Source organism: Mustela nivalis (genome assembly GCF_964662115.1).
Source record: "Mustela nivalis genome assembly, chromosome: 6".
Lineage (NCBI taxonomy): Eukaryota > Metazoa > Chordata > Mammalia > Carnivora > Mustelidae > Mustela > Mustela nivalis.
In genome coordinates this window covers 92,905,256-92,920,010 of record NC_139025.1, presented here as the reverse complement: position 1 = coordinate 92,920,010, position 14,755 = coordinate 92,905,256, and the positions used below count along the sequence as shown (strand labels likewise).

General features: G+C 40.6%; 1 protein-coding gene across 3 annotated transcripts in view; it reads left to right on the top strand.

Moving 5' to 3' along the window:
• Positions 1 to 3,337: 3,337 nt before the first annotated feature.
• Positions 3,338 to 14,755, top strand: part of SLC12A6 (solute carrier family 12 member 6) — a 93,354-nt gene continuing 81,936 nt past the window's right edge. For 2 of the 3 annotated variants that reach the window (XR_014313309.1, XM_082736739.1), the window contains exon 1: positions 3,338 to 4,993. Coding sequence is in view for 2 of the 3 variants with exons in the window: in XM_082736739.1 (XP_082592865.1) it covers positions 4,723 to 4,993 (271 nt within the window). In the remaining variant the exon portion in view is untranslated. The remainder of the gene's footprint in view (positions 4,994 to 14,755) is intronic. The other variant, XM_082736740.1, reaches the window with a different exon arrangement.

Sequence of the window (14,755 nt, the reverse complement as noted above, 5' to 3'; positions counted from 1 at the left end):
AGTATCTCAGCAGAAAAATTGAGGATAGTTGCTGACTGCTGGGGAAAAAAAAAACCTCTTGACTTGGGTGGTAATAGAAGACAGATGATTTTTGAATCACTTAATTTACGGCAATGGTAAAATGAGAAAATTTGTTTCCTGTCAAGCAATTTTTAATTTCTTAGCCTGTTCACTTAACAGGGATTTTAAAGTGTTACTTAGTAAGGGGATAATGAGGGAAGAAATGTTAATTTTGCAATAACTAGAAAAAGGATCTGCTATGTAAACTTCTTAAACACTAAAATCTGTAAATGAACTCTTTTAGTAATGTTTTGTAATAATGACTGTAACTTTGTCTTTATAAGTAACCCACTAGCTGCACTCACTCCCTCAAAAAAGGATTATTGTTTCATGCTACATGCTGTGTAAACTGAAAAGACTTTGATCTGGGAATAGTCCTAATTGAAATAGAGGAGAAAAGGTGGACTTTTCCCTTAAAAGATTCTTGGGATATTAATATCTTCTAAGCTATGCTCAGAAACAGGAGAAGAATTTTAAGAGGTATATATATTGGTATTAGGTAGTATATGGAAATGAATGAAAATACATTGTGGTATGAAACAAATTGGATTTTGCAGATCCACCATTTCTTTATAAATATGAGAAAGTTTGTGAGAGCAATGGGGCCTGGCCAAGCCCAGCAGAGTCAGATGTGGAAAGCACAGGAGCCTATGCCACCTGGAACTGGCCTGGGTCCTGTATGCCCATGAGTCAGGTGCTCCATCACCTCCTAAACATGCATCCTGATTTATCTTCACACTTGTACATTGAAGAATGTAATGCCTTGATAAACTTGCTTAAGGAATGCCACGAACACCACAGCATTCTGAAAAAAATTTTTAAAGATTTTATTTAGTTATTTGAGAGAGAGCACAAGCAGAGGGAGGGGCAGGTAGAAGGAAAGGGAGAAGAAGGCTCCCTTGCTGAGTAAAGGGCTCAATCCTAGGACCCTGGGATCATGACCTGAGCTAAAGGCAAACGTTTAACTGACTGAGCCACCCACTTGCCCTGGCATTCTGAAAATTTTTAGTCATTACAGTGGCCTTAGTCGGTAGATGAGAAAATGCTTGAAGAATGAGTACATGGAAAAGAAGACCAAGAGCAGGAAGCAGTACAATGCAATGTGGAAAAGACTTCTTAATCCCACGGAGGAATCTGAAAAATAAATTACAGACACATCTCATTAAAAAAAAGGGGAAGTCTGAGATTGGAATGACCAACAGTCCTGCCTGAGAAAAACAGTAGTAGCTCAGGAAGTGAATTTCTTGCTGCCTCAGGAAAGCTCTAAGCTGGAATTGTTAATCAGAGGCTTTAAAGAGAAAAAAACTTTAAGGGGCTTTACATTTTAGCTTATTTTTTAAAAAGATTTTATTTATTTGAGACAGACAGAGATAGTGAGAGAGACCATAAGTTGGGAGGAGAGGGAGCAGCAGGCTCTCTGCTCAGCACAGTGCCTGAAACGGCTCTGTCCCAGGATCCTGGGATGACCTGAGCCGAAGAGAGGTGCTTAACCAAATGAGCCATCCAGGTGCCCCACGAGGTTTCCCATTTCAATTGGAAATTTCTCATTTGTTACCTGCATCTTTCTTTCTTTTTCTTTTTTTTTTTTTAAGGTTTTATTTATTCATTTGACAGAGACAGAGACATCACAAGTAGGCAGAGGGGGAAGCAGGCTCCCTGCTGAGCAGAGAGCCTGATGTGGGACTCCATCCCAGGACCCTGGGATCTTGACCTGAGCCGAAGGCAGAGGCTTTAACCTACTGAGCCACCCAGGTACCCTAAGAAGTTTTTATTACTGGATCTTTTTAACCACGTTTTGGATTTTATGTGTCATTTGATAAAAGAGAATTTCCTGACTCAGGTTTTCAATACAGTTCTGACCTATTGCTAAGGATGACATTTAAACATTTCCACTTGTGAGGGGTAAGGACCCAGGCAAAGCTAGGGCACAGATTGTTAAATTTAAATGTCTCGATCAAAGCTATAGGAAATAACTTTCAAACAAAACATTGATGAGTCAAATTTATTGAACACTTGAAATAAACATGCTAAGAAAAATATTCTGGTGACAGTGGAGTAAAAAAAGTATTTCACTGTTTTCTCCAGGTCTAAAATAAAGGACATTTTCTTTAATTGAATCTTCAGTCTAACTAGAAGGTGAAAATACCATTTTTCTCCAGCCTCATTGAGATATAATTGACCAAATTGTATATATTTAAGGTGTATAACATGATGAGCTGATATATGCATACATAGCAAAAGACATTTTAAGGACAGGGAAAAGAAATTTAGCACAAAATGTATATAATTGAGAATACACCTTAAAAATTTCAGTTGGGGGGGGGGGCCTGGGTGGCTCGGTGGGTTGAGCCTCTGCCTTCAGCTAGGTCATGATCTCGGGGTCCTGGGATGGAGCCCCGCATCAGGCTCTCTGCTCAGCGGGGAGCCTGCGTGTGTGTCTCTCTCTCTCCCCGGCCTGCCTCTCTGCCTACTTGTGATCTGTCAAATGGATAAATAAAATCTTAAAAAAAAAATTTCACTTGGTGTCATAGCTACGCATATGGTATGGGAGGTTTGTGATTTTTTTTTTAACATTTTATTTATTTGTTTGACAGAGATCACAGGTAGGCAGAGAGGCAGGCAGAGAGAGAGGAAGGGAAGCAGGCTCCCTGCTGAGTAGAGAGCCAGACGCGGGCTCGATCCCAGGACCCCAGGACCATGACCTGAGCCGAAGTAGAGGCTTTAACCCACTGAGCCACCCAGGCGCCCCGAGGTTTGTGATTTTTAAAGAAATTATGAACGGGGGGCGCCTGGGTGGCTCAGTGGGTTGAAGCCTCTGCCTTCGGCTCCGGTCGTGGTCCCAGGGTCCTGGGATCGAGCCCCGCATTGGGCTCTCTGCTCAGCGAGGAGCCTACTTCCTCCTCTTTCTCTGCCTGCCTCTCTGCCTACTGATGATCTCTGTCTGTCAAATAAATAAATAAAATCTTAAAAAAAAAAAAAAAGAAAGAAAAGAAAAGAAATTATGAACGGAATTTTCCCAGACGCTTTTGAGATGGTTTTGGGGACTCGGAGGGCAAGGGGCATGTGTGCTCCCCGAATGCTTCCAGAGTGAGTTTGTGCAACACAGCGTGACCCAGAAAGAAAATGGTTTGTTTTCTCCAGTGCACGCAGCTCAGACCCCAACACTTAACTACAATACCCATCTTCCTCCGGGCCTCGCACATTTTGCTCCTCTTGTCTCGCCGCGACGGGCGGCGCATGCGCGCAGCCCTTTACGTCCCCTTGCAGACTGCAGAGCCTGGGCGGGGCTCCTCGGCGCTCCCGGGACGGTACCGCCCTCCGACCGCTCCCCCGGGCTTTTCTTCGGACCGTTAACCTCGAATGAGGAACGAGCTGGGAGGGGAGGGAGGGGCTGCGGTGGGGCTGATACAGCCCGCCGGGCCCGGGGCCGGGGGCGGCGAGGTCACGTAACGGCTGCTCTGGCGTCGGCCCGGGGAGGGGGCGCCCTCCCCGGCAGCCGGAGCCCTCCTCCGCGCGCCGCGGCTGCGAAACAGTTACCGGCTCGTAAACAACAGCTGCGCGCGCACCCGCATCAGCTGGCGCCGGGATCCCGCACCTGCGACCTCCTCCTCCCTTCATCTCCGCCGCCCCTTCCTGCTCAGCCCCGGCCAGCCTGCGAGGCCATCTCCTCTCTTGCTAGGACCCGAAGGAAGAACGGCGAGGGGCTGACCTGCGCCTCGGCCCTGGTGGGGGAGAAAGCGTCCTCCGGCAAAGGGGTGGCCTGTCCTGTCACACGCAGGAGAAACCCGGCGAGCCGACCGTGGGCTCGATGGACTAGCAACGACCTGCCACGACCCTGAACTGCAGTCCGAGGGGTCTTTATCCGCTCGCTATCCATCTCCTCCCAGATCCCAGAGACCGTTCCGTCAGAAGAGCGGGTGGGCCACCCCCGCAGATCTCTTGGAGACGGGAATCCGCTCTGCCCCTGCACCCTCTCCTCGCCCTTTTCATTCTCCTCTATCCGGTAGTGTGGGGTATTTTCCCGTTATGCATGCGCATCCCTCCCACCAGACCCAAGCGGATTATTGGCCTCCAAAACATCGGGTGGCTCTACACACACTTCCCAGCCAGACCTGTGGGGTATTCACCTGATACACAACAGGTGGCCGGGTGTACACCGTTTCGCAATCTGATCTGTGCTATATTCGCCTGATAAGGGTGGGCCTGCGCGCTCTTTGCTCATCTAGAACCGTGGGACATTTACCAGATAAAAGACTTAACTACCTCGGCGGAAACCTGGGGGTCGAGGGGAGAAAGCCTTCACCTTCTCTGAGACCATGGCACTGAGCCCGCAGTCCTGGGCCAGGAGAGACATCTAGATAACTCTTCTTTCCGAAGGAACGAAGTTCCATGGGACTGGCATCGTTTCGTCTTTTTTTTTTTTTTTCCCCCCTTAAATATTTACTGCTAGTGCACTTTCTAGCATAGTCTGTCCAAATTCTGGGTTAGAAGGATTCTTATTTGGGACTTTTTTTGATGGGTAAATCAAGGTTATTGAGGGTTTGTTTTTGGTTTTTTTAAGTTGTCTTTTTTATCTTTGCGATCAATAAAGTAGCTAGTGTAGGAGGAAGAATTTTGCAGGGTTTTCCTTTTTTCTTTGTTCTTATAAAGGAGAAGAGAATAATGCATCCTCCAGAAACCACCACCAAGATGGCTTCAGTTCGGTTCATGGTGACACCAACGAAGATCGATGACATTCCAGGTTTGTCAGATACCAGCCCGGACCTCAGCTCCCGATCCAGTTCCCGAGTAAGATTTAGCTCACGGGAAAGTGTGCCTGAAACAAGCCGTAGTGAGCCTATGAGTGAGATGTCTGGAGCCACCACTTCACTAGCAACAGTTGCGCTGGATCCAGCTAGTGACCGGACTTCTAACCCCCAGGATGTTACTGAGGGTAAGTGGAGACACAGATGACAGGATACGTTGATTACTGGCTTATATATCTAGTTGATTGCCTATTGGGAAATTACTTTTCCATTATACAGTAATCATCAGGAACGAGGAACCTTTATTTGAGGTGCTTAGGAACCCTTTGGAATAATGGTTAGCACAATAACTGTCTGCAATAGTACTTTGGCATGTGGGAAGGAAAGTAGATTTATATTTTGACTTCTTCATTTTTGCCTCCTTGGAATTGAGATGGGTGGTTTGGGTTAAAGATGAATATCGAAGAATTTAGTAGTTTTCTGCACAACGAATCCTAAATTGTGAAAATTTAGTGGAGAGTTAGCTCTGGGGCTCTATTACAGTCTGCTTTTAAGGCTAGTTACTAGCAATAGTTATTGATTGTAGCTTAGTTATTGGCTTTCCTACAAAGACTTCAGTTATTGTATTACAAAATTCTTTCTTAAAAAATGCATTTTTTTACAGACAGGGGTTCAAGAAGCTAAGCTCAGGGTAAGGCTGGTGGATCTATTGTGCTGTCCTGTCAAATGGAGAAATTCTAAAGAGGCTTTTAGGGTCTGAGTCCCATATAATTTTTTAAAGAGGCTTTTAAGGCCTGATTTCTTTTCTTTCTTTCTTTCTTTTTTTTTTTTTTTTAAAGATTTTTTAAATTTATTTGACAGGGAGAGAGGGAGCACAAGCAGCGGAAGTGGGAGAGGGAGAAACAGGCTTCCTGCTGAGCAGGAAGCCTGATGTGGAGCCTGATCCCAGGACCCTGGGATCAAGACCCAAGACGCTTAATGACTGAGCCACCCAGGCGCCCCTAAGGCCTGATTTTTACACAATTCTTTCACTTTGCACTTTAAATGGGGTGTACTGAGTCTGTAGTCAGGAAGTAGTAGTACATAAGCCACTTCTGACTTCACCACTGCAGAAATTTAGCTGCCTAAACTAATTTGTGTTAGCAGGTTTGGAAGTTTTTACTGGATTTAGTGGGAAGAGGTGATGCAAGAAAGGGAGGAGATAAGAAAAGGTCATAACATTTTTCAGACTGTGGGGTAGAGAAGTTTGAGAATTGCTGAACTGCTTTATATGTTTAGTTTTGTGTTAAATTCTGACATAGATATGTCAAGTAATGAGAGTTTCTCTTAAGAATCTTAAAGACTCTTAAAATGGTATTCTACCCGAATTTGAAAACCATAGCTTCAGCTACTGACTTGACATTTTCCGGTGTCAGGAAATACTGTTCCTCTTAACCTAAAGGGTGCAGGAAACCAGAATGATTTTAGTTCCTTATTTCGGTTTGTGTTTTTGAGTGTTTGGAAACAAGGTAGATTTGGTAAAGTTTGTAGTCCTCGAATTCACTTATCCATGACTGATTTATTTTATGGAGATATGGACTTAACTATTTACAACTTCTTGACAATGTACTGTGGTATTAAAATTACTTTATGGAATAAAAATGACTTATCGATTTCTCTTCCTCCAAATTCTAAATTGTAGTTTTAGTTTTTATCCATTGTACTATATTTAGGTTGTAATATATATGCCAGGTAAAGATATAGCAGTGTTAAATTTTTTTTTATTGCTGTAATTGTCATTAGACAATTTATAGCTAAATGTTACACTTGTGACTTATATGTTATAGAATTGTACTTTTATTCTGTTTAAAAAGTGGACTTCAGTAATGTGTTATTCTTGTGGAACAGGATCCTGATCCAGGCTGCTGTCCTTATCTTATTTACAAGCATTCTTTACAGTATAGAGTGGTGTCATTTTACATGATAGGGGTAAAACTGGGACATGTGTAGGTGAAATCTACAATTTAAAATTTGGCTTTCTTTCTAACGTGTTCCGTAATGTTTACTCTGGTACCAAATGAAAGAGAAATCCATAGTACAGCAATTTTAGATTAGATTAGATTGCAATTAGATTAGATTGCAATTTTCACTATATTCACAGGAAATTAGTTCTCTATTTTACTAATGACCTATTTTTTGCTCTATCTTCTAAAAAAAATTCTTATGACAACTATAATTTTATGATATATTTTTGTCACTATCAGAAGGACTGGTCAAAAATACTATTATTTCATCTTTGGGTTTTATAATATATGGATACCCTTATTAGACTTAGATATAGATCTTTACAGGATGCTGTTGTCAAGAAAATCAACGACATAGTGATCTACATTTGTCTCTGGGATGGCATTTGTATAGGAAAACAACACTGTGTTTTCTTTTTTTTTTTTTTTTAAGATTTATTTATTTATTTATTTATTTGACACAGAGAGATCACAAGTAGGCAGAGGAGCAGCCAGAGAGAGAGAAGAGGAAGCAGGCTCCCTGCTGAGCAGAGAGCCCGATGCGGGACTCGATCCCAGGACCCTGGGATCATGACCCGAGCCGAAGGCAGCAGCTTAACCCACTGAGCCACCCAGGCGCCCCAACACTGCGTTTTCTGTAATTGAGTCTGTCCTTAGGCCCACAGTGTATTTCAAAATTGTGTTTGCAATTTTAATATTTAAATTCTGTGATTTGGGGGCCTTTTATACATTCTTCTGTGGTTGTGACATTGGTATGATTATCTCTCCTTTTTCCACTTTCTCCATTCCCATGCCTCCCACATTTCTTCCACATTTAAGCTTCCCACCTTAAATTGCTTTTCTTGTCATATGCTTTTTACTCACATTACGCTGCACAGTGGAGGGTGGGGGTGGGTGGTGTGAAGCAGGAAGTTTTAAATACTTATTTGTTATAATTTTTTTCTACTATTGATTTTTTGAGTAGATAATTATCTTTCTCTTGTCAAAGTATTTTTTGAAAGATTTTATTTATTTAAAAAAATGATTTTATTTATTTATTAGAAAGAGAGCACACAAGTAGACAGAGCAGCAGGCAGAGGGAGAGAAGCAGACTCCCTGTTGAGCAAGGAGCCTGATGTTGCAGGGGCTGGATCCCAGGACCCTGGGATGGGGACCTGAGCTGAAGGCAGAGGCTTAACTGAGCCACCTAGGTGCCCCTGTTATTGAAGTATTTATAATTGTCCTTTCATTTTGTCAAGGTTCCTCTAGAATTGATGGGACTGTGCAGTTGGTAAATAAAAACAAGAATCTTAGTCTATACTTGCTTATACATGAACAATGCCTTAAAGATACCAGGAACTGTTGAGAGTGGTCACCTTTGGGGAGTTATGAAAATAGAGTGGAGAGTGGGAACTTCCCTTTACCTAAACAATTCAGAAGGGCGTGTATCATTTTTTATATTGAGGGTATATCACTTTTATAATACAAATTTTAAGAGGCATAGCATGTTAGGGAACCTTAGATGATGAAGAATTGAATTTTGGGGGAGGGGGGAATTCTGATAAAACTCCATTTTAAAAAATGAGGAAACTAAGGCTCACAGAGATGGTTATTTGTAGATCAGAGTGGCAAAGCCAAGACTGAAGCACAGGCCTCCCGAGTTATTGCCAGTGCTTTCTATTATATTGTTTTGTCTCTGCCATAATGAACATTTTTTACATTTGCCTCATAACCACCTGGTTATCTTAAATGATTGTTGAAATAATAATTCCAAAAAAAGAGCTGGGAACATATTTTTAAATTATTTTTATTAACATATAATGTATTATTAGCCCCAGGGGTACAAGTCTGTGAATCATCAGGCTTACACACTTCACAGCACTCACCATAACACATACCCTCCCCAATGTCCATAACCCAGTCACCCTATCCCTAACCCCCTTCCCCCAGCAACCCTCAGTTTGTTTTGTGAAATTAAATGTCTCTTATGGTTTGTCTCCTCCCAATCCCATCTTGCTTTATTTTTTCCTTCCCTACCCCCGGAACCTCCCACTCTGCCTCTCAAATTCCTCATATCAGGGAGATCATATGATAATTGTCTTTCTCTGATTGACTCATTTTGCTCCTCATAATGCTCTCTAGTTCCATCTGTGTCATTGCAAATGGCAAGATTTTTTTTTTGATGACTGCATAGTATTCTATTGTATGTAGATATCACATCTTCTTTATCCATTCATCTGTTGATGGACATCTAGGTTCTTTCCATAGTTTGGCTATTGTGGACGTTGCTGCTATAAACCTTTGGGTGCACGTGCCCCTTTGAATCCCTACATTTGTATCTTTAGGGTAAATACCCAGTAGTGCAATTGCTGGGTGGTAGGGTAGCTCTATTTTCAACTTTTTGAGGAACCTCCATGCTGTTTTCCAGAGTGAGTGCACCAGCTTGCATTCCCACCAACAGTGTAGGAGGATAAGGATCATATTTTTGTATGTCTTACACAGTATCTAATACATTTCATCCTTTTACAATTTAACACATGCTCCATGAGGTTCTGATATATGTGAGGCACCATATTCCCAATAGGAATTATAGGAAATATGTAGAGTAGGTAGTCTCTGCCTTTGGAGAGCTTGTTGTCTGGTGGTGAAAATGACAAGAACATTTTACCCATTCCTTTGCCAAACATTTACTGAATACTTATTGAGGGCCAGGCCCTGTTCTGGGAGTTAAGGATGCAGGGCCAAGAATAATAATCCAAGAATGTTCTTCAGAAAGTTATGATCTAATAGAGAAAACAAACAAATATTGATATAAATTATAATGCTGTATGATAAATGCAACAATAAAGATACAGCAAAATATAAAAAAATATAGCACATTGTAGAATAATATAATGGAAAGATACAGCAAAGGAAAATTATGAACTGAGGTAAAAATGGAGACATGTAGAGACTGGAGGACTTGGTGGGGTAAGGTGGTAGTTAAGGAAGGAGAAGGTTTAAAGATTATGGCCCAAAGGTTGGATGTTGGAATTAACGGTTTCAGAGGGGGGCAATTCCAGTGTTAACATGGTCTAGTGTGGAGTCTTGGGAATGGGTTTTTAAAGTGGAGTAAATGTAGAAGCCATTTAGGTCACGGAGCTCTAAATATATCTGCTTTGAGGGTGGCTGTTACCAAGTTTTTACTGGGGAGTGTTAGGTGTTAGAGATGCAAAAACAACTTAGATAAGTCCCTCCTTCAGAGTCACCTTCTCTCTGAAACTTTTTCTGATTCAACCCCACACCCAGATAATAGTTCAGTTCTTTATATCCCTATATCCCTTATACAGACTATTACTATAGCACCTATTTCACTTAATTTTGTTGTTTTTGTTTATATGTTATCTTTCTCAATTAGGCAGTAAAGTTCTCGTGGACAGGGACACAAAGTTGTCTTTGTATCAACAGCACCCAATATAGTATGTGATGCCACGTATAATTTGCATACAATAATGATTTGCACATATAATAATTGCACTCAGCGTGACTGAGTGGGTTAAGCCTCTGCCTTCGGCTCAGGTCATGATCTCGGGGTCCTGGGATTGAGCCCCGCATCAGGCTCTCTGCTCAGCAGGGAGCCTGTTTCCCTCTTTCTCCCTGTCTGCCTCTCTGCCTACTTGTGATTTCTCTCTGTCAAATAAATAAATAAAATAAATAAAAGCTTTAAAAAAATTAAAAATGTGCTATAATAAAGGCAAATGAAAAAAAATAATAAAGGCAAATGAAATGTACCCAATAGAGCAATGATGCTACATTTGGCTGAATATTGGCATGATCTACAGATCTTTTTAGAAAATACCTCTGCCCCTTATCCATAGATTCTGATCCATACTAATTGCATCAATTTTTCAAAGCTTGTCAGCTGATTCTAAGAGAAAGCCAGAGCTGAAAATCAAAGCCCAAAAGAGTGATTAATGCTGTACATATGGGAAGAACTTTCCTACCTAACTGGGATTTCACTGAGTGGATAGGCACAGTAGGCTTTTCCTTAAATGTTAGTAGAGCTAATAGAATAGAATATTTATCTGCCTCTGGAGCCATTACAGTAATGTATGTTTAGCCTGTTTTGCTGATCTGCCGATTCTGTGTGTTTTGGTAGGTCTCATAAATGTCTCTCATCTAAGGTTAAATCAGAATAACAATTGACTAAGCAACTTTGAAAGCTATGTAGTTTTGTTTTGTTTTGTTTTTCATAAGAACGTTTCAGAGTCCCAAGTACTTTTCTGTACTTCTCCAAAAAACTTCTAATTTTTGCCCCAAACCAAAACAAATTAACTACAGAGTTTTGTCAGTCAAAGGTGACTATGATCCTTCTTTTAAATATATCTTTCATATTATAGTTGGCCCTTGAACAACACAGGGGTTAGGAGTGCCACCTCCCCTGCAATAGAACATTTGAATGTAATTTTTTACTCCCCCAAACCATAACTGCTAATAGTCTACTGTTGACTGGAAGCTTTACCAATAATATAAAGTCAATTAACATTTTTGTGTGTATTATATACTGTATTCTAAAAGTAAAGTAAGCTAGAGGAAAGAAAATGTTAAAATCATGAGTGGTGCCTGAGTGGCTCCATCAGTTAAGCGTTTGCCTTTGGCTCAATCCCAGAACCCTGGGATCATGACCTGAGCCAAAAGGTGGAAGTTTAACTGACAGAGCCACCTAGGCACCCCTAAAGCTTATTTTTTTAATATCCAAAAATAATACTTATTTTCACAACTGGGTTATATCTAAGATGCATGTAAAAAATTTACTTAGTTGATTTTTTTTATAGTATGCTAATTTCCAAATAAAATTCTAAGAATTATTGGGTGTAAAAAACATTCTTCCCTTGAGAGTTTAATTCTTTCCGTTCCTGAAAAATCACGTTTTGATATTTTTTCATTTCAAAGATTTTATTTGACAGAGAGAGGAGAGAGAGAGTGCACACATACAAAAGCAGGGGGAGGGCAGGCAGAGGGAGAAGCAGTCTCCCCACTGAGCTAGGAGCCCAATGTGGGACTCAGTCCGAGGACCCTGGGGTCATGACCTAAGCCCAGTGCAGACCAACTGAGCCACCCAGGCAGTCCAGGTATTTTTTCATAAAAGAAAAAAAAATAAGTCTTTTCTTGGGAGTGATAATGGGATTTCTCATCCAGGAGAAAATTGAAACTGATAAGGTTAAGCAACCTATACAAGGTCATACAAGTCATAAACTGAAGAATAGTGATTTAAACCCAGGTGTGTGTGATTTTATATCGGAATTCCTGTTATTACAGTTCCTCTACTATACTAACATTGAAGCATTTAGTAAGAAGCAAAGGTAGAGTAGAAGAAGCATAAAAGAAATAAATTTTTATGTTCAGTGTACATTTTTACAGCTTTTTTTCTGGCATTGGAGTCATGAAAGGGAACAGTTTATTGTTTTTGTTTATCAAAAAAAGGTATGAGATGACCTGTTTCCTGAATAATTTTAAGGTTCTATGTTCCTGAAAGGAAATCTGTTCTAAAAAATATGTATTTCAGTGTCTTTCTTTTAAGTTTTTATTTTTAAGTAATCTCTACATTCAACGTGGGGCTAGAACCCACAACCCTGCAATTAAGAGTTGCATGCTCCACCAAATGAGCCATCCAGGTTGGTGCCCTTCTTTCAGTGTCTTTTTTTTTTCTCCCCCCTCCCCCTTTTCAGTGTCTTTTAAATAAATACTGCAAATACCCAGGGCAGTTTAGTAATGCTGAATTATATAGCTATTGATTTAATACAGTTCTCTGTCGTAAAGTTAATGAATATTGATTTTTTTTTTTTTATGGATTTTCTTTTTTTTTTTTTTTTAAGATTTTTTTTTAATTTATTTGTTAGAGAGACAGAGAGATACAGAGCGCAAGCACAGGCAGACAGAGTGGCAGGCTAGAGGCAGAGGGAGAAGCAGGCTCCCTGCCAAGCAAGGAGCCCGATGTGGGACTCCATCCCAGGACGCTGGGATCATGACCTGAGCCGAAGGCAGCCGCTTAACCAACTGAGCCACCCAGGCGTCCCGAATATTGATATTTTGACCCAAGTTTCAGTAGATCTATTTGTTTTTTGTTTTGGGGGCGTGTTTTGCTTTGTTTATTTAGTAATCTCTACATCTCTAACCCCAATGTGAGGCTGAAACTCACAAACCTAAAATCAAGAATTTCATGTTATACTGACTGAGCCAGCCAGGCAGGCACCCAGCAGTAGATCTATTTCAAAATGGAGGTTTTTTTGCAAGAGAGGAAAGAAGCAATAACTTATTTATTTATTTATTTATTTTTTAAAATATTTTGTTTATTTGACAAAGAGAGATCACAAGTAGAGAGAGAGAGAGGAAGGAGCAGGCTCCCTGCCTAGCAGAGAGCCAGATGCAGGACTCGATCCCAGGACCCTGAGATCATGACCTGAGCTGAAGGCAGAGGCTTAACCCCCTGAGCCACCCAGGCAGCCTGCAATAACTTATTTAAACAACAACAAAACACTTGTTCTCTGAGGTGAGATTAACAAGAAAATTTTGCTTTGTGTTTTCATTTTCCTTTCTTTACATTTTTAGAAATATGTCTTAAGTTTTGACTGTGTGTTACAGTTCCAATTTCTCTGCACTATTTGTAGTGTTGATTAGAAGCCTGTCAAGCAAGTATTTCATAATAAAGAATGAAGTATCATACATCAGAAATGAAATTCTGAGTGAGGTACTGAATAGTCCATGCTCATAGTGCCACTGCTGTTTTTGGTCAGTGATTCTTGGGTCCTACAATAGCTAGGCTTGTAATGACATTAGACTAATGAAAGAGATGAGCAGCCTTATATAGGGAGTTGCAATATTGTAGAAAAAGAAAAGAATGGAAGCTGAGGACTCTGAGTACACAGAGGCTTTTGATAATGCCTTCCTTAATATTTGGGTCAGCAGCCAAAATGGGTGACCTAGCTAATCAAATTAGGTAGCTATCAACTATCCTTCTACTACATTTTTTCCTTTAGGGATGACTCACAGCCTTAGTCCTTGAAGAAGTAACTAGGCAAGGTAGTAGTATGCTCTGCTCTAAAGATTCTGTCTATGCTTACACTATCTTGTACGTACAGTCCTAGTTTAAGATTGTCTTTTCCTTTTTAGTGAAGTAGATAATGTGATTGTGAGCTCTTCGAGGGCAGGAACAGTGCCTTGTTCTCCATAGTATTCCTATTTCCTGTCACATAGTAGGCATTCATATATATATTGAATAACTCATGATTTCTTTAGCTTCAGTAAAGCATGAGATTTTCCTGATGTTTGATTTGGAGAAATCTTTGTCTTCCTTGCATTGCAATATAATATGTTTACTCCATCAGACAATATGATCTTTTATGTATTTATTATCTTTCAGTTGTTAGCCCCAAAATATGTTATATATTCATCACTGATGCCATTTTATAAAAATCTGTTTTCATAGACAATTTTTTGTAATTCTGAGATTTAGGAGTTTTCAATTCTTACTACCCATGATAGTTGGTCATCACCAATGTAACTGATTAACTCATTAAATTCTTTCTATAATCGTCCACATAATAAGGCATAATTTAGAATTTGTAATCATTTTGATATTTTATTTATTTATTTATTTTTAAAGATTTTATTTATTTATTTGAGAGAGAGAGAGAATGATAGAGAAAGAGCATAAGAGGAGAGAGGTCAGCGGGAGAAGCAGACTCCCTGCCAAGCAGGGAGCCCAATGCAGGACCTGATCCCGGGACTCCAGGATCATGACCTGAGCTGAAGGCAGTCGCTTAACCAACTAAGCCACCCAGGCACCCCCATTTTGATATTTTATTTTATTTTATTTTTTAAAAGATTTTATTTATTTATTTGACAGAGAGAGATCACAAGTAGGCAGAGAGGCAGGCAGAGAGAGGAGGAAGCAGGCTCCCTGCTGAGCAGAGAGCCCGATGTGGGACT